The sequence below is a fragment of the Talpa europaea genome, assembly GCF_964194135.1.
Source record: "Talpa europaea genome assembly, chromosome: 2".
Lineage (NCBI taxonomy): Eukaryota > Metazoa > Chordata > Mammalia > Eulipotyphla > Talpidae > Talpa > Talpa europaea.
Window position 1 is genome coordinate 94,038,811 of NC_140068.1, and position 25,596 is coordinate 94,064,406.

The window sequence follows — 25,596 nt, forward strand, 5'->3', positions numbered from 1 at the left end:
AGTTAAGGTAGACACTGTGCCCATTTTATAGATGAACATCAGAGACTCAGAGAGGCCAAATGGCTAGATGGAAGTCACACAGCAACTCCGTGGTGGCCAAAAGATTCTTCATTCACTCAGTCATAAGATATTTATTGAGCATCTACTAGGTGCTGGGGCAAAAATTGGCCAAAATTCCTGCCCTGGTGGAGCTCACATTAAAAAATGTGTAAATAACATATTTTTAAAAAGTAAATTTGCTAAGTGAGCTAAAAGAATAAATTTTCACTGAGTAGACTGGAGTAGCCAAGAGTGTCCCAAGGAGGTGATATTGGAACTGAGATGTGAGTAACAAGAAGCAAGTAGTATGTATTTCTAGGGAAGCACATCCCAGGCAGAGAGAACAGTACATGCAAAGGCCCTGAGGTAAGGACCAGCCTGGTACACTGCGGGGTAAGTAGCACTGAAGGAGGCTAAGAGGTTGGCAGAATTTGAATGTTGCAGCCCTCGAGGCCCTGGGGAGGGCTTTGGACTGTGTCCCACAGGCATTGACGTGGTGGGCACAATTAGATGGCCCCTTGGGGCCGTTTGAAAACAGAGTTCCCTGTGCCTCTTCCACTCCCATTCCAGGCCCCGATTCCTCCTCCCTTACTCTCAGCTTCTCAATTAACAGAACCATAGCAACTACCTCCTAGTGTGGCCCCAAGCTAAAAATATAGATTCCTGACCTCCTTCTTCTATTGCCCCCCAAACTTTTGGAGACTCAGCAGACCCTGAGAACACTGATTGACTTTGCAGATTTAAGGCTAAGCTATGCTTTTCTGGGACTCTGAAGGACACCACGCCCTCCATTCCCTGGGCCGGAAGCTCCTCCCTACTGAGAAAATCAGGAGAGTATCAACCCCCACTGGCCCTGGTCCTTCTATGTCCTTTTGAGCCTGTCTTGAGAAGTGGGTATTAGAGTGCCCTGCCCAGTGGAGGCTCAGGACCAGGGAAGTCCACACACTAGAATTACCCCCCACTGCTCCCTGGGGCTAGAATTCCTTTCACCAAGCTAGAGTGGGAAGTTCCTCAGGCAGAAACAAGGCCTGGGGTCTCAACAATGAGAGGCCCTTAACCTCTTGCTCAAGTATCAGGGAGAAGACAAGGGAGACATCAAGAAATAAGCCTGGTGGGGAGGGCTGCTCAGGGGTCCCCAGTAAAGGAACTTCCCTCATTGGTAGGAAAAGAAATGAGCAGATTTCCTGGGCTAGAGTCTTACCCCGCCCAGATTCTCTCGGAAACAGCTGCTTTCCCCATCTAGGCCTTGTGTCCTCATCTCTACAGCAATCTATTAGCCTCCAGGCCCTGAATTACTTCAGGCCCTGAAGTGCTGTATAAAGAGTCTCCCTTGGGCCTCCCCGGTGGCTTGGTTGAGCGCTGGGCTGCGAAACTGCCCACAGCCTCTGCAGCACCGGTTCAATGACCGGCCGCCAGGTGAGGGTCCCACATGGCGCACAGACCTCTCCTGCCACCCACTGCTCCCCTCAGCAGTGTACTTTGTCAGTCTGCCTGTTCTGCTCTCCACTCTGGCTCTGGTGAATTCTCTCATCCTCCTGTGCTTCTGACTGTACTCAGTGCTTGTACAAATAAATAAATAAATCTTTATTAAAAAAGAAAAAGAAAAAAGAAAAGAGCCTCCCTGGTGGTGCAAGGGGTTAAGAGGTAGCACTATGAAGCTATCAGCAGTCACTGCAGCACAAGTTCGAACCCCAGCCAGGGAGCTACCTACATGGCACAGCAGACCTCTCCTGACTCACCCACTGCTCCCCTCAGCAGTGTATTTCAGTCAGTCTGCCTGTTCTGCTCCCCACTCTGTTTCTGGTGAATCCTCTCACCCTAGCACCTCCAGTCTGTACCCCAGTTCTTTCATGCATAAATAAATAAAATAAATCTTTAAAAAAAAAAAAAGTCTGCTGGTCAGCAAAGGTATCACTCCCCTGTCAGCCCAGCCTAGTCCCACACTGGGCCCAATGATGGGGTGCTGTGTGCAGCAGGACCCAAGGGGCCCTTCCAGAACAGGCATACTGAGCCCAGTGCTGAATTCTTCCAGGGAGAGATGTCCCTTCCGCTCCGTGTCCACCCAGTCAAAGATCATCTCTGGCTCCTCCTCGCTGCTCAGGAAGCTGAACTTGGCCATCTGCAAGGGAGGGAGGAGTTGAGATTTGTTTCCACTGGGGAAGGTTCTGTTCTAGGGGAGGTGTTTATCTGTAGTCACTTCAACCTCCACCCCCACAGTTTGGGGTCCCGCCCCCATCCAAGACAGCCTTCTCAGAAAAGCCTTGAACTTCTCCATTCAACATTAAACTTAGCTGCTCTAAATCCCATCCCTTTAAGTTCCTAACTAATAGATGAGGACACAAGACCTAGACAGCAGCTAATGCTCCCCAAAATGTGCTTATCAGTGACCAAATTATCTGGAACTTGAACATAAGTCCAAAAGTTTTTCTCAGCAGGTCCTTCAGTATTCTACAGGACAAAGGCCCCCCAGGTATCTTCTAGACTGTAGGGATGTACTTAATTCATGTCAGGGGACTCATTCGAGGTCCCAGGCTAGGTAAAATCATATGTTAACTTGCATACTTTGTCCAGGAGAGATGTAGTTAATTTTTCTGATTGAAGGAATAACCCCAATTTATGGCCTCTTGGGCATTAGCCAACCTTTAAAATACAACTCAGCAATCGGATTCTAACATTTTTTTTCTTAAATTACCTAGCTTTATAATTGCTTTCATAGCAATGAGTTAAATAAAAACTTTGGGGCCTCCCTGGTGGAGCAGGCAGTTGAGCACAGTGCTGTGGAGTTGTCCACAGCCTCTGCAGCGCCGCTTTGATCCTGGCCGGCCAGGGAGATACCCACATGGCATGGCGGACCTCTCCTGCCTCACCCACTGCTCCCCTCAGCAGTGTATTTCAGTCAGTCTGCCTGTTCTGTTTCCTGCTCTGTCTCTGGTATATCCTCTCACCCTCCCATGCATCTGGCCTGTACCCCAGTTTTTGATTGCATGAATAAATAAATCTTTTTTAAAAATAAATAAAATCTAAAATAAATAAATAAAACCTTTGATATGGATTAATCACAGGTTTTGCCTAGCAGTCATGATTTTACCTTTTTGAAAGTATATGTTAATTATTTTGGAGGGGCCATGGAGATGTCCTGGGATCAGCTGTCAGAACCAAATCACCTGCATCCCTGGAGAAGTGCACCTCATGGGCTCTTTTTGACCAGACACCTCTTTTTTTTTTTTTGGCTCTGGAGGGAATTCCAAATATACAGAACACATTTGCTGACTCTCTGTATTTTATTTTTTTCTTTGCCAAGTTGGTGTTTCAGTTTTGGTGGCAAGCCATTTTGATTTTTGTTTTAATTTTTTTTTTAACTTTTATTTTTGCATAGGAGAACTGGGATATAGGTGAAAGGTGCAGAGCAGGGGGTGAGAGGACTCACTGAGTCAGAGTGGGGAACAGAACAGGCAGATCTACTGAATTACACTGCTGAGGGGAGCAGCGGGCGAGACAGGAGAGGTCTGCTGCACCATGTGGGTAGCTCCCTGGCTGGGGATCGAACCCAGGTCACAATGGTGATAGCCCTGAGACTTAACCCTAGACCACAAGGGAGGCCCAGTGGCAGCAGGCAGCAGTCATTTTGGATGGGGAATTCAGTGATGGTCTGACCATTTGGTGATCTCTGTGGGGTGCATGATGGGGACATGGTGTCTGTTGGCTGAGAAACAGCAGAGAATCTGGTTTGTTAATGTTTTGTTGGAGGTGGTGGCAGTGTTTGTTTTCCTTTGTGTGACCTCAGGTTAGTTAAGAATTTTGTACCCACTGGGAAGAAGAACAGCTCTGTGAGCTCTGGATTGGTGAGTTTTATGTTTCTGTGTTTACTTTTGATGTATGACTAGAGTTGAAGGAATGAAATGAAGTCAGACATTACGTGTCTGTAATTCAAAAAGGCTTTAACTCATTGTGAGCATGAAGTTTTTTTCTACATCTGGACGGCATAGATAGCTGACAATACTACATCTCTTAAAGGATTTACAGGTTGGTTTGTAGAGATAAATAAATGTTTACATAAATCTAATGTTGCTCCAAGTCACAGAAAAGAAACTGACATTCTAATACTTTAAATGTGCTAAACAAACAAACAAACAAACAAATCCCCCCCCTTACAAGAAAAACTTTTAAGGAACCAGACTTGTATAATTAAGGTGAATCTGTAGACAAATGAGGCTGGTTTTATAATTTTGGATTGCAAAACACAAAAAAATAGCTATCCATGTTTTCTCTGCCTTCTTAAAGTATATGACACATAAGCATTCTACTTTTTATAAAATTTGGATTTGCTCTTTGTGAAGGAACATGTTAATATGAATTTCCTACACTTCTCATTTTATCTTACTGATCAAATAAACCAATACAATCCTTTAAGATTATAAAAATGCAAATTTGTGTTCAACTAAATAAATTCATTATTTTAACAAAGTTTGTATCAAGAGTATTTATATTTTATAGTGTGTCACCTTAAACACAACTCCAAGACCCTTAAGTAACTTTAAAACCTGAATCAATACATTAAATTAAACAATAAATCACTCTGGCTACATGAATAATTTCTCAGGAAAAAATTATACTGAAACATTGATTACTAAGCCAAATTTAAATGTATGCCCTTTTACTCTTTATTTTTACATGCTAGAGAACAGTTATATCAATGGCTCATGTTAATGAGTGAATTAATTTCTGCCACTTTAAATAGTTGTGCAAGGGAGAAGGCTAGAGTAGATATTTGCACACTTATGTTCCTAGCACTATTCGCAAAATCTAGAAGATGAGAACAATGCAAATTTCCAGTGATTGATGAATGGATAGACAAAACATGCTATATACACATGATGGAATATTATTCAGCCTTTAAAAAGGAAGGAAATCCTGATTGATGCTACTACAGCATGGATGAACCTTGAGAAAATTATGTTAAGTGAAATAAACCAGTCACACAAAAGACAAACAATGTATGATTCTGCTTATATGAGTTACCTAAAGTAGTCAACTTTCTGTTTCATAGAAACAGAAAGTAGAATTGGCGTTGCTGGGGCAGGGGGCATAGGAGAATGGGCATCAGTGTGTAATGAGTGCAGAACCTCAATTGCAAAGATGATTATTCTAGCTATGGATGGTAGTTATGGTTGTATAACATTGTGAATGTGCTTAGCACCTACTGACCTGTACATGTAAAGATGGTTAAAATGGTAAATTTTATGTTATGTATATTTTATCAATTTTTAAGAAGATTTGTTTTTATTAATGCATACAAGAACTGGGGTATAGGTCAGAAGTACAGGGGGTAAGAGGGCTCACCAGAGACAGAGTGGGGAACGGAACAGGCAGATCCACTGAAATACTCTGCTGAGGGGAGCAGCGGGCAAGAAAGGAGAGGTCTGCTGCACCATGTGGGTCACTTCCTTGGCCAGGGATCGAACTTGTGCTGCCCTAGTTGCGGACAGCTTCATAGTGCTGATGCCTAACCCCTTGTGCCACCAGGGAGGCCCCTATTTTAGCAACTTTTTAAAAGTGATGGGCATGGGATAGAAAGTTGTTTTATCTGTATTTGTGAATTTCGTTAGTCTACTAAAATACTTACATAAGACATGCAATTCTCAATAATTAATGTTCCAGCTCTTTCTGCAAAATAAAAGTTACTTTGGCAAAAGGCAAAAGATTTATATGACTGGAAAAGAAACCAGAATATGTGCTTTGGTTAAAAGTTATAATCAGGGCCTCCCTGGTGGCACAGAGGTTGAGCGCTGGGCTGCGAAGCTGCCCACAGCCTCTGCAGCCCCAGTTTGATCCCCAGCCACCGACGAAGGTCCCACATGGTGCGCAGACCTCTCCTGCTGCCCGCTGCTCCCCTCAGCAGTGTACTTCATCATTCTGCCTGCTCTGCTCCCCGCTCTGACTCTGGTGAATTCTCTCACCCTCCCGCGCTTCTGACTGTACCCAGTGCTTGCATAAATAAATAAATAAATCTTTAAAAAAAAAGTTATGATCAGTATGGATAACTGAGACTACAGTAGGAATAGTAATGGGATGTGTTTTTTCCTCCCAAGGGACAAGGGACTGGCTTTATCTTAAAGTATCTGTTGCTCTAGGACATGAAAAAGATAAAAAGGCAAACCCTGGAATCCAGCAAGATGGTGGCAGTGAATACCTCGGGCTTGCCCCCTCCCTATCCTTACAACTAGACATCAGCAAAACAAAGCCCAAAAACCCTGAAGGAAAAATGGATGTCCAAAGCACACACAAAGAGTAACAGCCCAGTGGAAAAGGGTGGGAAAACTTTCAGTGAATTCTGTTTAGGGCCTCCTGGTGGTGCAAGGGGTTAGGTCTCAGCACTATGAAACAATCTGCAGCCACTGCAGCACGAATTAACCCACATGGCTCAGCAGACCTCTCCTGTCTCACCCACTGCTCCCCTCAGCAGTGTATTTCAATTAATCCACCTGTTCTGCTCCCCACTCTGTATCTGGTGAATCCTCTCACTCCCCTCTCACCTCTGGCTTGTACCTCAGTTCTTGTATGCATAAATGAATAAATCTTTTTATAAAAAAGGAATTCTGGGGCCTCCCCGGTGATGCAGGAGGTTGAGCGCCACACTGTGAAGTTTTCCGCAACCTCTGCAGCGTGGGTTCGATACTGGCTGGCCGGCGAGAATCCCACATGGCGTGGCAGAGAATCCCTCTCCTGTCTCGCCCGCTGTTTCCCTCAGCAGTGTATTTCAGTCAGTCTGCCTGTTCCGTTCCCCGCTCTGTCTCTGGTAAATCCTCTCACCCTCCCGCACATCTGGCCTGTACCCAGGTTCTTGTATAAATAAATAAATCTTTAAAAAAAAAAAAAGAATTCTGTTTATAGTGATATCAGGGCAGTACAAACCAGGAGAGGGTGGGGCAGCTGCTATGTGGAACCCCCTAGAGTGGCTGACTCACGGGGTACACACCAACACTGGCACCCAGGACACATCACGCACTCCTGGATGAATACAGGATGGTGTGTAGAGCGAGGACTACTGGCGTCAGCCAGAGGCTCTCAAATTAGACAGTTGGAGCTAAAGTCCTTGGGAAGAAATAGGTCAGGCCACTTGTGTCTCCGTGCAGACGAGGCTACTACTCAGGTGAGGCTGGGGTGTCTAAAACACCTGCCACCCCACTTCAGTGCTAATACCAAGAAAACAAATGAGCACTTGCATAAACCAGCATTAATAATAGGAGCCAACACCCGAGGATAAGGTCTGTGCTGGAAAAGAAAAGAGGACAATTCCCAGCTGGCAATCCCATATCAAGTATCTGTCCAGCACTGCGTCCAGTGCTCAGAGTTAGCCTGGAGTGGGAGCTGACAGAACACTATCTGAGACACTAAGATTGAGGAGCTGGCTTAGAAGAGGGGAATCACTGTGGATTCCCACCATACAACTCTGGTTACCCACAGCATGGTTAGAAGCTGGAACCCCCAACACTCACTGAAGGGATCTTTTGATGCCCTAATGCCCTGGTCCTTTTTCTATTTTTAACCTACTGCCCCTTGCTGGTACTAGTTCTCTGATTACTTCAACAAGTACAAAGGCAACTTGGCTATCCCTATTTTTTTTTTAAAGATTTATTTATTTATGCATACAAAAGCTGAGGTACAGGCCAGAGGTGTGGGGGGTGAGAGGATTCACCAGAGACAGAGTGGGGAGCAGAACAGGCAGACTGACTGAAATGCACTGCTGAGGGGAGCAGCAGGCGAGCCAGGAGAGGTCTGCTGTGCCATGTGTGTAGCTCCCTGGCGGACCGGGAATAGGGGATCGAATTTGTGCTGCAGAGGTTGCAGACAGCTTCATAGGTTACATCTTAACCCCTTGAGCCACCACGGAGGCCCGGCTATTACAACTAAAAATGAAGATACAGAAGAGCAAACACAAATACTACAGCAAAAAGAATCCCTTAACCCAGCGGAACTGCAGGACATTAGGACAGAGGAGTTCAAGGTCACAACAGTTATAACAGTGCTTATGGAACTCAAGAAAACAATGGGACAGAATAAGGACAAAGATAATATGTCTTTGTTACAGTTACAATCAGAAGTTTACAGTTACAATCAGAAGTAAGGAAGCTAAGAAACACTAGAACTCAATTTAAAATTACAACTGCGGGCCTCCATATGGAACACATGCAAGCAATTGAGAGAATTAATGAGTTGAAAAGCACAATGCTGGAAAACACAAACAGAGAAACATAGAGAAAAAAAGAATTTAAAAGATGAAAATAGTGTAAGAGCCCTTTGGGATCACCTAAATAAAGAGTCCCAGGAGGAGAAGAAAAAGAGAGGGGCATAGAAATAATTGCTTAAAATCATCTCAATCTGGGAAACAAACCAGAATTCATGATCCAGGAGGTCCAGAGAGTTCCAAACAAAATACCAGACAGACACACACCAAGACACATTATAATAAGGCAGTTGAAAGCCAATGGTGAGGACAGAATACTAAAAACCTCAAGGGGAACCTTATGTAAACACCAATCAGACTGTCAGGGGACTTTTCAGTATATACTGTAAATTTATAAACAATAAAATACAAATTGTTGGACTCAAAAAAAAAAAAAAAAACAAATAACCCATCATATACTAACCCCAGCAGAAACTTCAAACAAAAATCAATAGAAGTAACACATGGACCAATGGAAATGGAACCTAAAAAAAACATTAAAGGAAGACCTCAAAAAATAAAGACAAGACAAACAATAGCAAAATGGTAATGAGCATTTATGTCTCCATAATCATCTTAAATCTAAATGGCCAGATTTCACCAGTCAAAAAAAAAAAAAAAGGTGGAGAATGACTGAATGCATTTCAAAACTAGACCAAACCTTCTGTTATTTATAAGAAACCCATCTTACCAACAAAGACAAGCACAGACTTTATTAAAGTTACAGGCTGGAAGACAGTGCTACAAGCAAATGACAAGCAAAAAAATAATCAGGAGCAGATATACTTATATGTGATAAATTAGACTTCCAATTTAAATGAGTAATAAGGTAAATACAACCACTATATGATGAAGAAGGGCCTAATATAACAAGAAATAACACGCATAAATATATATGCACTGGAGGGCCTCCCTCATGGTGGAAGGGGTTAAGCATCGCACTATGAAGCAATCTGCAGCCTCTGCAGCACGAGTTCGATCCCTGGCCAGCTAGGGAGCAAACCACATGGCACGGCAGACCTCTCCTGTCTCGCCTGCTGCTCCCCTCAACAGTGTGTTTCGGTCAGTCTGCCTGTTCTGTTCCCCACTCTGTCTCTGGTGGATCCTCTCACCCCACCCCCCATCCCCACATCTCTGGCCTGTACCCCAGCACTTGTATGCATAAATAAATAAATCTTCAAAAAATATATGCACTGGATGATGGAGCACTAAGATACATAAGACAATTAAAAATGAAATTAAGAGAGAGATTGACAACACAGTATGCTAGGGGGTTTTAATATCCCATTTACAACTATGGCAGCTCAACAGAACAGCGAATAAATGAGGAAACAATAGCCTTAAATGAGGAGCTAGACCAAATAAGTTTAATAGATATCTACAGAACATTCCACCCAAAGACTGCTGCATACACATCTTTCCAAGTGCACATGGAACATTTTCAAGAACAGACTACATGTTGGGACACACTTCAATTGTCAATAAAACGACAAAGATGACAATTATACCAAGTACTTTCTCTGACTATAATGCCATAAAGTTGGAAGTCAACTATAAGAAAAAAAAAGGAAAAAATATGAACTAAACAATATGAGGCTAAACAATATGCTGCCTAACAACTACTGGATAAAAGAAGAAATTAAAACAGAATAGAACATACTTGGTAGGACCTCCCCTGTGGCACGGCGGTTGAGTGCTGGGTTGCAAAGCTGCCCGCAGCCTCTGCAGCGCCGGTTCGATCCCCGGCTGCTCCCTGGCCACTGGAGGAGGGTCCCACATGGCGCGCAGACCTCTCCTGCCGCCCGCTGCTCCCCTCAGCAGTGTACTTCGGTCCTTCTGCCTGTTCTGCTCCCCGCTCTGGCTCTGGTGAATTCTCTCACCCTCCTGCACTTCTGACTGTACCCAGTGCTTGTATAAATAAATAAAATAAATCTTAAAAAAAAAATACTTGGTAGTGTTCTTTCTTTTTCAATTTTTTGAAAGGGTTTGTGTAGGATAGGTACTAATTCATTTCTGAATGTTTGGTAGAATTCATTTGTGAAGCTGTCTGGGCCTGGGCTTTTGTTTTTGGGAAATGTTTTGACTACTGCTTGTAATTGGTCTGTTCAGGTGTTCTACTTCTTCTTTATCTAGCTTTGGGTGATTATATCATTCTAAGAATTGTTTGCTTATTGTTCTAGGAATTGTTTGCATCTAAGTGTTCATAGTAATCTCTGACTATTCTTTCGATTTCTACTGAGTCTGTTGTGATTTCTCCTCTTTCCTGCAGGGGAGGAGGAGGGAGAGGGATCAGAGGGAGGGAGGGAGGAGCACAGGGGACTGAGGTGAAGGTGCACGGATGCATTGGTGAAGAATTCTATGGGGACTATACCTTGAGATGAATGAAAATGAGGACACAAGCTCTCAGAGTTTATGGGGTACCGCAAAAGTGGTCTTAAGAGGAAGAGAATTGCAGTAAAGCTCCATTTTAAGAAGGAATAAACAAGACTCAAAGTTAGTAGAAGAAAGGAAATAGTAAAAAAAAAAAAAAAGAAGAAGCCAAAATAAATGAAACAGAGATCAAAACGACTACACAAAAAAATCAATGAAACTAAGAGTTGGTTCTAGGAAAAGATAAACAAGATAAACAACCCTCTGGCTTTGCTGAAAAATAATAAAGAAAACAATAATGAACAGAATCACAAATGAAAGAGGAGAAATTACCACAGATAGCACAGAAATACAAAGGAGCATAAGAGATTATCATAAACAATTATATACCAATAAATTCAATAACCTTAAAGGAATGGACAAATTTCTAGGTCAATCTAGTTTACCAAGACTAATCCAGAAAGAAACAGATGAATTGAACAAACTGATGACATGTATGGAAACAGCAGTAAAAAACAGTCCCCCAAATAAAAGCCCAGTACCAGACAGCTGTACAAATGAATTTTACCAAACCTTTAAAGAAGAATTAATGCCCACTTTGCTCAAGTTATGACTAAATACAAGAAGAGGGAACCCTCACTGATACATTTTAAGATACTAACTTTCCCCTAGTACTGATCCAGATAAAGACAGCACAGGAAAAGAAAATTACAGGCTAATTTGATGAACAGTGACAGAAAAATCTTCAACAAAATACTAATAAATTCAATCGTTCAAATTCAATAGTATATCACAAGGATGATACATCATGACTAAAGTGGGATTTATCCCAGCATGCAAGGATGATTTAATGTACATACATCAATCAATGCAATACATCATAGCAACAAAAAATAAAGATAAAAATCATTTGATACTATCAATAGATGCTATAAATAGATGCAGAAAAAATATTTGAAAAGATTCAGTACCCATTTATCATAAAACTGTAAATAAGATGGGAATAGAAGGCACCTACCTCAACATAATAAAGGCTTTGTAGCACTAATAACAGCCAATATAATACTTTATTTTGAAAATTGAAAGCTTTCCCCTTAAGATCAGGAACAAGACAAGGATGCCCATTGTCAGCATTTCTGTTTAACCTAGTATTAAAGGTTTTGGTCAAAGGTGTTAGACAAAAACAGGAAGTAAGGGAAATCCAAGTCAGAAAAGAAGAAGTGAAACTATCACTATTCACAGACAATAGTATATTATTTTCTATAAAGACACCACCAAAAATTCATTAGAAACGATAGATGAATACAGCAAAGTGGCAGGTTATAAAATCAACATTCAAAAATCAGCAAATTATTACTATATATACACTAACAAAAGCAAAAGAAATCAAGAATATAACTCCATTTACAATTGCTTCAAAAATAGTTAAACACCTCAGAATTAAGGAGGTAAAGGACCTCACAAGAACTACAAGGTTTTATTTAAAAAGTTAGTGACATAGGAGATGGGAGGATGGAGAGGATCAATATAGTCAAAATTACTGTCCTGCCTAAAGTTATATAGAAATTTAATGTGATCCCTATCAATATACCAGCAATATTTTTCAAAGAAACTGAACACAAACTATTGAAATTGATATTATGGAGTCACAAAAAGCCTTGGTTGCAAAAGCAACCCCAAGAAAAAAGGAGCGAAATGGAGATCTGTTATTTGACTTCAAACATTACTATAAATCAATAAAACAATGTGGTATTGGTACAAAAAGAGGTACGTGGACTAATGGGGTAGAATTGAAAGCCAAAAAATAAATCCAGTACCTAATCTTTGATAAGGCAGCTATGACCAAGTAATGGAGAAAGGGAAGTCTCTTTAATAAATAGTGCTGGGAAAATCGGAAAGCCCCACATAAAAGAATGAAGTTGGATCACTCCATATACAAAAATAAACCCCAAATTGATTAAGTTTAGATATAAGCCCTGTAATAATAAGATAGAATAAAACATTGGAAAATGTTCCATGACATCAATAATAAAGATATTTTTGTTGACTAGACCCCTAAGGCAAGGGAAAGAAAAATAAACAATAAACAATTGGAATTACCTCAAGTTAAAAAGCTTTTGGGCCTCCCCGGTGGCGCAGTGGTTGAGCGCTGGGTTGCGAAGCTGTCCGCAGCCTCTGCAGTGCCGGTTCGATCCCCAGCTGCTCCCCGGCCACGGGAGGAGGGTCCCACATGGCGCGCAGACCTCTCCTGCCGCCCGCTGCTTCCCTCAGCAGTGTATTTCGTCAGTCTGCCTGCTCTGCTCTCCCCTCTGGCTCTGGTGAATTCTCCTACCCTCCCACACTTCTGACTGTACCCAGTGCTTGTATAAATAAATAGAATAAATAAATAAATAAATCTTAAAAAAAAATTTGATATATCCAAACTACAGAATACTATTCAGCCAAAAGGAAAGATGAAATGCACTCATTTTCAGTAAAATGGAGGGTTTGGGAGAATTGTATGTAGTAAAATGATAGAATGATGAAAACATATTCTGGACATTTACACGGCAGATGATTTGATAAAGTAAAACTACTTAGAAAAGCAGTGGCGGGCCTCTCCTGGTGGCCAGCGGTTGAGCGCTGGGCTGCGAAGCTGCCTGCAGCTTCTGCAGCGCCGGTTCCATCCCCGACTGCCGGGCGAGGGTCCCACATGGCCACAGACCTCTCCTGCCGCCCGCTGCTCGCCTCAGCAGTGTACTTCATCAGTCTGCCTGTTCTGTTCCCTGCTCTGGCTCTGGTGAATTCTCTCACCCTCCCACGCGTGTGACTGTACCCAGTGCTTGTATAAATAAATAAAGAAATCTTAAAAAAAAAAAAAAGACAAATCCTGAATGTATATAGAGACTTGTACATAGAGGATGTATATGTACTTGTAGATAGAAGATTTTCTGAAAGGGAATCTTATTTGCCAAAATTTATAATACCTGCATCTGAAAATAAGCTATTGTTTATGGAGAGTAAACACCATAAAAAGGGTACCCCTTTTTATCCTACTCCTCTACCCTCCGCCCTGCAATGCAGTGTGGAGCTGAGTGGCGAGAAGGAGACTTGGAGCAGAGAGACCTGTGAAGTCCCACTTGCTTCTCAGCTTTGAACTTGCCCCAGGGACTTGGGGACATGTGAAGACACTTGGAAGCCACGGGGAGGCTGACAATGGCAGCTGTCACCTTGACTTGTACTCTGACTGCTCCTTTCATCCCAGACTTGCCTGGCCCCTTCTACCCCTCTCCTATGGTTCCCTGCCAGAAGGTGCCTTAGATTTGTGGCAAACTTTCAGGCCTCAGTGGCCCTGCTTTTGGGCATTAACCCCCGAGGGGATATGTAACTTTGGGTGTTTTACTGGAATGCTATTTTCCCTTCTCTCTCTCTGCACACTTAATCTACTAAAGTTCTAACATGGTAAGAGGATGCTTGGCTTTATGTGGCAGATGATAGAACCTCTTTAGAGCAAGTTTGGGGACCCCGGGATACTCCTCAGTCTGCACGCTGTTAAACACTATGAAATACGCTAATACTTTGCCAAATTTGGTTCCATTTTAATGAGTTTTTTAAAACTCGTGAAATTTTACTGCCCTGTAATATTAATGCAACACTAAAATTTGGCTCCATAGCTATTAAAATGATAAATTGGTCTGAGAACTCTTAGCAAGGGTTGACAAGAAATTATTAATTATCTACTAATATCTTTTCACCTACTGCCCAGATAAGAGATTCTATATAATTTTCTCTGCTTTGTTTTGGCTTTATCAAGTTCTATTTTTTAAAAGATTTTATTTATTTATACATACAAGAACTGGGGTACAGGCCAGAGATGTGGGGGGTGAGAGGGTTCACCAGAGACTGAGTGGGGAACAGAACAGGCAGATCAACCAAAATACACTGCTGAGGGGAGCAGCGGGCGAGACAGGAGAGGTCTACTGTGCCATGTGGGGTTCTCCCTGGCTGGGGATTGAACTCGTGCTGCAGTGGCTGTGGCGAACCTCATAGGTTGCCAACAGGGAGGCCCGGCTTTATCAAGTTCTAAATTTAAAAAAAAAAAAGGCACCTCTTTTATGAAAGAGCTAAATATTCTTGCAATCATGTTATCTTCTTCTATGTTTATTTCAAAAAAAATTATTTTATTGCCACTTTGACTAGTTAGGTAACCAAATACTATTTCTCAAATTCCTATAACCCCATCTTTATCTAGTGCCCAATCTTCTCTGATAGTTCTTCTGATTTTGCCTTCCCAACATTGATCATAAATTTAAAAATAGTGAAAATAAAAATATTAGACTACCTTTCTCTACTGAATGCCTGGACACTATTATAACAGCACCCTGGGAAGAAGTGTCAAATCGAAGACATGTTCAGCCTTTTCTCAGTCAGGTTTATATCAATAAAATACTATTTATATAAATATTTCAGAAACTGCAAGCTTTATGGAAGGCTCTAGAGGTTTCTCAATGCCTCTGCAATTCATCATGTTTTTCTCTTCAGGGAAATTGTTCAAACCCAGCCTGTGCTCTGGGTGTGCTGTTTTGCATTGTATCCCAAGACAGCTGTTTACCCTCTTCCAGTCTGATATTATTAGTTATTGTAACAAACAAGCATAGCTTTTCAGCTACTAGACAAGTTTCTGCTTTCCTACTATTGTCTGACAGTCCAATTATAAGCTGCAGGCCAGTTTGTATCTTCCACAAAGGAAGGGAAAAAGAGGGGGTGAGGGCTTGGGCTGGGGAAGTCTTTCAGGCAATTATCAGAGTCATAAATAGTGGCAGGTATGATCTTGTAAAGCATGTTAATAAATAGATGGAGGAAACATGACTCACTGAGAAGAGTAAACAGCTCTATTGACTAAATTATAATGATAAACTAAATGATTGTGATAAAACATGATATGGAGTCATATTTATTAGGACAACTGTACCTTTAGATAGTGATGATGAAAGCAAAATATTAATAGAAAATACAGGCATGGATTATAATTTCTGAATGTTGGGGGTAGAAAGTTTCTAAAACATTTATTTCAAACTAAAAAGTCAGTTTGTGTTCCAATCAATTATCAATGAAGGTTTTTCCATCTTGTGACTCATTATATGAATCAGTTGATTGCAAAGTCAAAACAAGCATGTTGGGGCCTCCCTGGCAGCACAAGGGGTTAAGACGCAGCCTATATATAAAGCTATCCGCAGCCACTGCAGCACAAGTTTGATCTCTGGGCGAGGAGCTACCCACATGGCACAGAAGACCTCTCCTGTCTCGCCCACTGCAGTGTATCCTGTTCCCCTCAGCAGTGTATTTCAGTCAGTCTGCTTGTTCTGTTCCCCACTCTGTCTCTGATGAATCCTCTCACCCCCACACACACACCTCCTGCCTGTACACCAGTTCTTGTATGCATAAATAAATAAATCTTAAAAAAAAAAACAAGCATGTTGAACACAAAAGAAACCTCCCCACCTTGTAAAATTGCCCGATTGTCTTGTAATACCCTCCATTTTTCACATCACTAAAGACAGAGATAAAATGCAATGTGTTGATCTGAAATTTAACTCTTATAACCAGTTATAAGCACACAATGAAATATAAATTGACTTTAAGCACAATTATCAAAAACTAATTTTTTTCTATATTGATCTACATATTGATCGTCTCGATCTATATATCCCACAAATTAGTCAGAAAATCACCCAGCCACAATAGTTACAAATGACTATGGCACATGAGTATACAATTGTCATAAGAAGAAATATAATTGGTAAACAAAGAGGAAAAAAACCGTCTACCTTGCTCAATTAAAAAAAAATAAGGTATTAATTTTGCTTATTAAAATCAGTAAGAATGATATAATTTTTTTAACTTATAAAACTCAGTGATGCCCAGGTAGACTAAAAACAACATAGGTTTTGGTGTCTGACAATTTCGTTTTAATTCCTAGATCCCTAGATCTTTCCAGTGCTGTGTGATCTTGAATACATTCTTAGCCTGTCTGAGTTTCTTTTTTCTTTCCTGCAAACCTGAGGATAACATTACTTTCTTCCTGGTTTAGTGATAATGTTGAGAAGATAAGGATCATTTCCGTATATTTCCCACCGATGACTATCTGGCAATTAGTTGACACATTCAGTATTTATTAAATGAATAAATGGACGAGCAAACAAAGAAACTTGAAATTGTAAGAGCAGTGGGCAAAGAGATCTCTCATAATGTTTATTCCTATCCTTTTTTGTTGCTGTTGAAATGTAATAAAACTTGATATTGCCTAGGCTTCATAAACTGAGTCAACCGTTTTGGAAACTTGTGACACACAAGTTTCCAAATGCAACAATCCCTCCTCTGGGAATTCACACTCCACATTTACCCCAAATAAGACAAATATTTTACATAAAAACATCTTTAAGGGCCTCCCTGGTGTCGCAAGGGGGTAAGCACGGCACTAAGAAGCAATCTGCAGCCTCTGCAGCATGAGTTCGATCCCCTGCCGGTCAGAGAGAAACCCACATGGCGAAGCAGACCTCTCCTGTCTTGCCCGCTGCTCCCCTCAGCAGTGTATATTAGTCAGTCTGCCTGTTCTGTTCCCCACTCTATCTCTGGTGAATCCTCTCACCCCCAGCATCTCTGGCCTGTACCCCAGGTCTTGTATGCATAAATAAATAAATCTTCAAAAAAAAATCTTTGATACAGTGTTAAATGTAAAGATGGAAAAAATTAAGCAATTTGTATGTCCATCAGCTAAGAATTTACTGATTAAAATCTTGCATATGCAATCATTTGAATATTTTATTGACCATTTAAAAGATATGTGTGAGGGCCTCCAGGTGGCACAGGGGTTAAAGACAGCACTCTCAAGCTAACGCCAGCATGAGTTTGATCCCCGGCCAGGGAGCAACCCACCTGGCACAGCAGACCTCTCCTGTCTCGCCTGCTGCTCCCCTCAGCAGTGTATTTCAGTAGATTTGCCTTTTCTGCTCCCCACTCTCCTCTCACTCCCCTGCACCTCTGGGTTACACCCCAGTTCTTGTCACCCTCCTGCACATCTGGCTTGTACCCCGGTTCTTGTATGCATGAATAAATAAATCTTTTTTAAAAATTTTAAAAAGATATGTGTGAAAGACATATAAAAATGGGGGGCATGTTTTGTTTAGTTCTGGTTTTATTTGTTTATTCTGATCTCATCAGCTTTAATAGCTTATTGTGTTTTTTTTTGCTTTTTGAATTAGTTTTATTTTACCTTTTGAATTAGGAATATATAGGTAATGCAAAATAAGCATGAGCAGGGCTCTCGGGCAAGTGCCCAGCCCTGAGTGGCGTGAGGTCCCACTAGAGAGGAAGCGGCTGTCTCTTCCCCACCATCCTCAGCTGGAGAGGCCAGTGGAGGTCCTGTCCTGGATCTAGTTTCCATTTGCCACCACGGACAGCCCTTTTCACCTACCTCAAAGGGGCTGGAGAGATGTTAGAACATGGCTCTGCCTCCGCTATGAATCAGCTAATCAAGCAGCATTTACATTTAAACAGGTGAAACGTGACTGGCAAGTTGCTTATGTGGAAAAACTAGCTGGTTTGGTGGAAGAGCTGGAGGCAGATGCGGTGCTTTAACCCTACTGAGCAGCTGCTGGGTTCACACCCTCTTCTGGTTGGCCTTACCTGGATGGCACCTCTGGGGCACAGCAAGTGCAGGGCCAGGGAGGGACTTTTACTGCTTACAAAGCCATCCTGGGGTTCACAGCTCCACCCTTGAATTAATTCACATCATACTTGGTTTCTCTGTATCTGTCCACAAGCAATAAATATTTATTTTTAAGATTTATCTATTTATGCATACAAGAGCTATGGTACAGGCCAGAGGTGTGGGGCTGGGAGTGAGAAGATTCACCAGAGGCAGAGGGGGGAACAGAACAGGCAGACTGACTGAAATATACTGGTGAGGGGAGCAGCGTGCGAGACAGAAGAGGTCTGCTGCGCCATGTGGGTAGCTCCCTGGCTCGGGATTGAACTTGTGCTGCGGTGGCTGTGGATAACTTCATAGCTTTATAGTGCTGCATCTGAACCCCTTGTGCCACCAGGGAGGCCCCCACCAGCAACAAATACTTAAATGTGTGCTCTCACGAGAAAAAAATATGATTTATTTTTTAAAATATTGAAAATCAGATTAGGACAATCGACTTTAGAGAACCAGGAGTTTTGGGCTAAGATATATAAAACTTCAAATGCCAGGTAAGCACATGCCAGAACTGACCAACTAAAAGGCGTCTCTCCTGTCCCTCATGCAGTGCCTGGAGTCCTTACCAATCAAGACCAAGCTCAGTGTCTCTGCCCTAAAACAGTTCTTTGACAGATGGATGTGATTTCAACTCAGGACCTGTCCAAATGAAGAATTCTTTAATGTTTGGGGGCGGGAAGGAGCTTTCTATTTTTAGACATCTAATTCTATAGATGATAGCTTTTCCTGACCTCTTCTAGACATGTCAGATCTAGAAAAAGGAATTGCTTTTTGAATGTTGAAGCACTTGTGAAAATAAAGCAGCAGGCAAAAATTCTTTTAAACACAGAAATCCTGAGTTCATCTCTTTGATGGACTCGAACCATTCCATAGCAGATAAATCCTTTGAAAGAACAAAAGAAAAAAGGAAAGAAGAAGGGAGGAAGGAAGAGAGGAAAGAAGGAAAGGATTGCTGTTATAATAAGCATAACCCACAATCTACCAACTTATAAAATTAGCATATAAAGTGTAATCATATAAAGTGATGACTTTTCCACCATCAAACATCTAGTGACACTTCTGCAGAGATGAAGATCATTAACAGTTTGTGATGTTCTTCCTGAGGTTAGGAAAGCTCACATGAGATATATTGCAATTATCAGGGTACAAAATTGTATGTGCTCCAAATATATGACAATGGATAAGGTTTTATGTGCATATTTATAGGCAGAAGGGGAAAAATGAATGAGTCAAATATCTGCAACTGTGATTATGTTGATTTCTAAACTTTCTTCAATTATAATGACTCCATGAAAGGGAATATTGCACAATAAAACAATTGTCTCTGTCAGGGCTTTGGCCTAACAGAGTAACATAAGAATTAAAGCAACATTATTCAACTAAAACAAACAAACCTAAACCACCAAGGACAGATTTAAAACTGTTTGGTAAGCACTATACCAGGTTCTATGAACTATTGATACATCAGAATTGGCTACAAATTCTGAACTGATTTTAGCATATGGACTAGTGGACGGACAACTTCTAGGACTGTTTTCCATCCAGAAGCTGCCAGCTCACCCAAGATCCAGCAGAACAAGTATTACTTGGAGCTAAATGAATGGTTGTAGGAAAGCTCAGGGTTATTTGTGGGGAATATACTTGGTATTATTTTTATTGTTCTATTTTTACGAGGAGGTTTTCTGTCTTCCTGAGCCTGAGCAATCCCTAGCCTTCAGTTTAGTAGATTATGCCTTTTAAACTGAAAATAAACATTTTTTTTCTCTTCTCTTCTTTTTCCTTCAAATTAAACATTTTAAATGGCATCTGAATCGCACTGGTCCTTTCCTGATTTGGAAACCTATACTTTGACTAAATCTCCTGACTTTCCATGGCAATATAGTAATTGACACATGTTCAATAAGAATCTGCCCGTTTTTTTCCTGGGATATAGTTGGATAAGTCAATTGTATAACTGGAATATCTCATGAGAGAACTATTACCATTTAACCAGGCATGACGAGTCTGCTAAGGCACCCCCATGGAGTCAATGCCTGCAAAGCCCTCCCAGGAAGATGGCCTGGAAGCAGGGATAGGAAGGTCAACTCTGGGCAGGAAGGGGCCTTAGAAATGTTGGGAACCTCAAGGAGAGGGTGTCACTCATATTTCTAGGTGCTGCGGGGGAAAGCTGGTAGAAAGAGAGACTTGGGCTTGGTTTCCTTGCCTCACATTAGAAGAATAGCCAACCTCTCCCAGTTTGCCCAGGACTTCCCCCAACAGTGAGAACCCCATATCCCTCCAGTTTCAGGCAAACTGGCACAGATGGTCACTCTACATAGAAGAGCAAATAATAGAGGTTTTAAGGAACCAAGGCTAAGATTCTATGTGAAAACTTGGGGACAGAAGTGAATATGGCTCACTATTTCAAAGATCTAAGTTTCAGAACAATTTATCATTTCATTTATACCCTTGGAAATAATCAAGCCAAATCTAATGAAACCCGTCTTTTTTTTTTTTTTTTTAAGATTTATTTATTTATTTATTTATTTATTTATACATGCACTGGGTACAATGAGAAGCGCGGGAGGGTGAGAGAATTCACCAGAGCCAGAGTGGGGAGCAGAGCAGGCAGAAGGACCGAAGTACACTGTTGAGGGGAGCAGCGGGCGGCAGGAGAGGTCTGCGCGCCATGTGGGACCCTCCTGCAGTGGCCGGGGAGCAGCCGGGGATCGAACCGGCGCCGCAGAGGCCGCGGGCAGCTTCGCAACCCAGCGCTCAACCACTGCGCCACCGGGGAGGCCCGAAACCCGTCTTTTTTTAATGAATTATTTTATTTTATATAATGCTTACATCATTTTTCATTTTTGCATAATGTATGCATTTTCATTTTGGTTATCGTCCCCATACAATTCCCACCCCCTTTTTCTGACCCTAATCCCTCTTCTCCTCTCCTCGCACCCCCACTGTAGTGTGTCTCTGGTCTATAGTTGCTTGTTTGTTGATTTTGATTTTCACTTTGTATTAATTAGTCTTTTTCCTGGTCCCTTATTTAGGTTTTCTAAATTCCTGCCATGAGTGAGACAAGTTTCAGGTAATTTTCTTGTGATCATAAATAACTTCCAGCTTCATTCTTCCTAGAAAAAAGACGGGATGGGTTTCTTTTTTATAGGAAGAATGAGCTGGAAGTTATTTATGATCACAAGACAATTACCTGAAACTTGGAAATAAGGTAAAAAGGCAGACAGCCTTTTCAACATTAGACAGGGGTAAAGACAGGTAAAAAGGTAAAAAGGCAGACAGCCTTTTCAACATTAGATAGGGGTAAAGACCTGAGCTTTGTCTGGGCGAGAGGAATGCCCTCAGTTCCTCTCAGTGTTTACCTTTAGTTAAAAGTTCCAGACTTACTCGAGTTACTTGTTAACTTGTAGATGTTTGTGCAGGAGAGATGAAATAATTTTTGTCTCGTAGAACACTTAGCCCCAGAGATTTATGACCTGTTGGATATTAGCTTTTTTAAAAAAAAAGGAACTCAGGACCTCCCCGGTGGCGCAGAGGGTTGAGTGCAGCACTGTGAGGCTGTCCATGGCCTCTGCAGCGCCGGTTCGATTCCTGGCCCGCCAGGGAGATTCCCACATGGCGAGGCCGACCTCTCTTGTCTCACCCGCTGCTCCCCTCAGCAGTGCTTTCGGTCTGTCTGCCTGTTCTGCTCCCTGCTCTATCCCTGGTGAATTCTCTCACCCTCCCGCGCCTCTGGCCTGTATCCCAGTTCTTGTATAAATAAATAAATTTTTTTAAAAAATGGAATTCAGCAATCTTATCCTAACACTCTTCTATCAAATGACCAATAAATATCCCAGTTTCTCAAATGCTCCATGAACTGGCCATAACATCTTACTGGTTCTCTCAGTGATTAATAACAATAATTAATTAGATAAGACCTTCGATAGGTGTTCATATTATATTTACTAGCAAGTTTTGTGGGGTTTTTGTTGTTATTGTTGTTGTTGTTGTTAACTGAAATGATACTTTAGCATCAGCCAACTGTAAGGGTGGCATATAGGAAAGGTCAGTTTTGATGGGGGAAGGACATAGTTGGGAGCATGAAGCAGTATCAGGAGGAGAGAGCAGACCCAGTGAAACTCTGGCAGCAAACATAGGCCCCTTTGCAAAGGAAAATCAGTCTATATTGGTCTAGGTCACAGCCTATGATTTCTTATTGGGACGCACCATGGCAGATCTTATGTTTCACTGAAATTTAAAATCTTGACATAGTTTAATGTTCAGGCCTCTGACTATACCCTACGATAAGTCTTGCTGCTCAAAGGCCTAAAATTATACCAATTTTACTACCATTTTTACTTATTTAGCTTAAAGCCCTTTGTTAAAATGCACATGTTTCTAGAAGAGGGTAATGCATAAAGGCTAACCCTTTACATTTTAGTATAAACAAAAGTCCTAGCTTTTTCAGAGATCAAATTTTAGATAAAAGGAAAGAGCAGCAAATCCAGCATTCCTGAGATGGTAAGTCTCAGGAAAGTCTCAGGTAAGTCTCAGAAAGCGACTCAGGAGATGGAATGGGGCCTAGGACTCACCGCCAGGTCATTGCGGGTGATGAAACCCCTCTCCATGGCACCACAGTCCTGGAAGAAGCCCTGCAGTTCTGCAGCTGTCTGAGAAGACCAGGAGTCTGGCTCTGGGACCACAGGCGCATCCTCGCCATCGGCTGGCTCCCGAGTCTGTCGCCGGCGGCTGGAGCCCAACTTTCGGCCTTTGCGGGACACTCTCTGTCCACTCTCCATGCTGCTTTGGCCTGGGACAGAGGAGAGGTGAGGGGTGAATACCTCAAAATTCAAAACTGTCTCCTGGCTCCCCATCGCTCCAGGAGAAAATCCACTGTGGTGATGAAGCCCTGCCTGCTGGAACATGCTGGCCTCTCCAGCCTCACTGCCCACCCCACCTCAGGAGGCCCCAGCACATCCTGCTCAGGGCCTTCACCCCTTCTATTCCCTGTGCCTACAATGTTCTTCCCAAGCTATCCACCTGCCCTCCTCACTTTCAGCTTTCTGTTCTCCTGGCCATTATATGAAAGAACCCCCTGCAGAGGGCCTCCCTTGTGGCACAAGGGGTTAAGATGCAACCTATGAAGCTGTCCGTAGCCTCTGAAGCACAAGTTTGATCCCTGGCCAGGGACGTGACCCACATGGCACAGCAGACCTCTCCTGACTCACCCGTTGCTCCCCTCAGCAGTGTATTTTAGCCAATCTGCCTGTTCTGCTCCCCACTCTGTCTCTGGTGAATGCTCTCACCCCACACACCTCTGGCCTACACCCTAGTTCTTGTATGCATAAATAAATAAATCTTAAAAAAAAAAAAAAAGAACCCCCTGCAGGATAGTTTCCATTTTTTGACCTGGGTGTGGTTATTTAGGATTTTCCAGACCTCACTGTTTGAAGCAGTGCTTGCTGAACTGCTCTTCTTGCTGCCCCTCTAGCTCATTTCCCCACATCCTGGTGGCATCCAGGTGATGGATTCTCACCTTCCTGGTAGACATGGAGCCAGGGCCCATCGTTTGGCGAGTGGGATATAGACTGGATTCTAGTCCCAGCTTGTCCCCCTGCCAGGCTTCCAAGTGGACAGGACCTGCATGGCCCACGGGAGCCCCTTGTCAGCACTTGAGGGAGAGATTGTACTTCACCTACATTTCCTGCCCGGCCTTGCTCTGGCATGTGTTGGGCCCGCAACTGTTTCCTGCCTCCTCAACTGACTCACACTGTCCTCTAAAATGTGGGATATTCTACTAGACCAGCTGACCACATCTTCAAACAATGTTGATGTCATAAAAGAAAAAATAAAGCAGGGGGATTGTGCTCTGTTCAAGATTGAAGAGAAAGGATACCTAAATATAAATGATCCTTAGCTGTATATGCTTTCAGAAGAATAAAAAAAGTAGGAATAAGGGACATTTTTGGAACAAGTAGGGAAATGTGCATACGGACTCTATACACATCTTAGGTGTGATGAAGGTATGGTTAGGGTCCCAAATAAGTGCATAAGCAAACAAACAAAAAATGTGTGTGTATGTGTGTGTGTGTAAATGGGGTGAAATGTAGAGTGGGGAATTCCTTCCCCTGGTATCTCCCATTCCCCTATCAGCCCATCTAAGCAAGGAAACATTAACAAGGCACACACCCTCCCTTGGGTCACATCTGTCCACCTGAAGCCACTAGCCACCGCCACTCACCATCCCCCAAAGAAGGGAGCCCTCTCCCTCCATGACCCTGTGGCCCCAGGGGCCCTGTGGCTGGGGCCTGACAGGTAATAATGCACAAAAGACCATGGTGGTGATGCTGTGGATGAGGGAGAAATTCCATAAAAGCAGGGAACTGGACAGATACCAGGTATCCCTACTTGACAGATGAGGAAGGTGAGGGAGGGAGGCTCCTGAATACAGAGCCAGATTAGGGTGTGCTGTACACCTGTGAGGAGGGGCTACACCGTCCCTGGCTGGCAATGATGGGCATTCTGCCCCCGGCCTCCTGACAGGCAAGAATGATCCTCCAGGGACAGCAGAATTGACTGGCTCCGAGAAAAGATGCTTTGGCCTGGGGCAGGATGGACACTGGGTGAGGTGAGCACACGGGGCTGCTTTCCTACAAAATGTCAGGGACCTGCTGGAAATGAGCTGTGGAGGTGCAGCTTGACCAGGAACTCTCTGAAAGTGAGTTCCTGCTTCGTCATGGGAGGAACTCCCCCAAAACCACTTCCTGGGGAAACACTTCCCCAGTGGGCCAAGTGCCCCTTGGTGGGTCACAGGCGCCTGAAGGAGCAGCCATGGGTGGGACAAGGGCAGAGGGACAGTGCAGACCGGGCAGGCTTTGCTCAGGTTGTGATACTTGGAAATTCAATTTTCATGTGCACTTCCGGCCATAGAGATAACACACATGACGACGAGATAAGATTCCCAGCACGGAAGCTTCTAGCACCGGAGGCACTACGGGAAGAGTCTGCTATCATGTGGGTGTGCCATCATTAAGTCCGCCGGGCGCCCACAAGTCAAGGAAGTAGGAATCCTGAAATAAAGTCCTTTGACCACTCCCAAGGCATCAGGCGCTCTTGACCTCACTTTCTGGGAGTTCCTAGTCCAGCTGCACCCCCACAGCACATTTCCAGCAGGTCCCTGACATTTTGTATGAAAACAACCCTCTCCTCTCACCTCACCCAGTGCCACCCTGCCCCAGGCCTC

The 25,596-nt window shown here is 42.8% G+C and overlaps 1 protein-coding gene across 1 annotated transcript in view; it reads right to left on the reverse strand.

Annotated features, from left to right (window-relative positions):
* Positions 1 to 23,158, reverse strand: part of RAB44 (RAB44, member RAS oncogene family) — a gene marked incomplete at its 3' end in the record, with an annotated part of 40,952 nt that extends 17,794 nt beyond the window's left edge. Inside the window, exons 1-2 of the mRNA XM_084228952.1 lie at positions 22,946 to 23,158; positions 2,047 to 2,158 (exon numbers count right to left, since the gene is read on the reverse strand). Of these exons, the coding sequence (XP_084085078.1) occupies positions 2,047 to 2,158; positions 22,946 to 23,152 (319 nt within the window). The 5' untranslated portion in view covers positions 23,153 to 23,158. The remainder of the gene's footprint in view (positions 1 to 2,046; positions 2,159 to 22,945) is intronic.
* Positions 23,159 to 25,596: the final 2,438 nt, after the last annotated feature.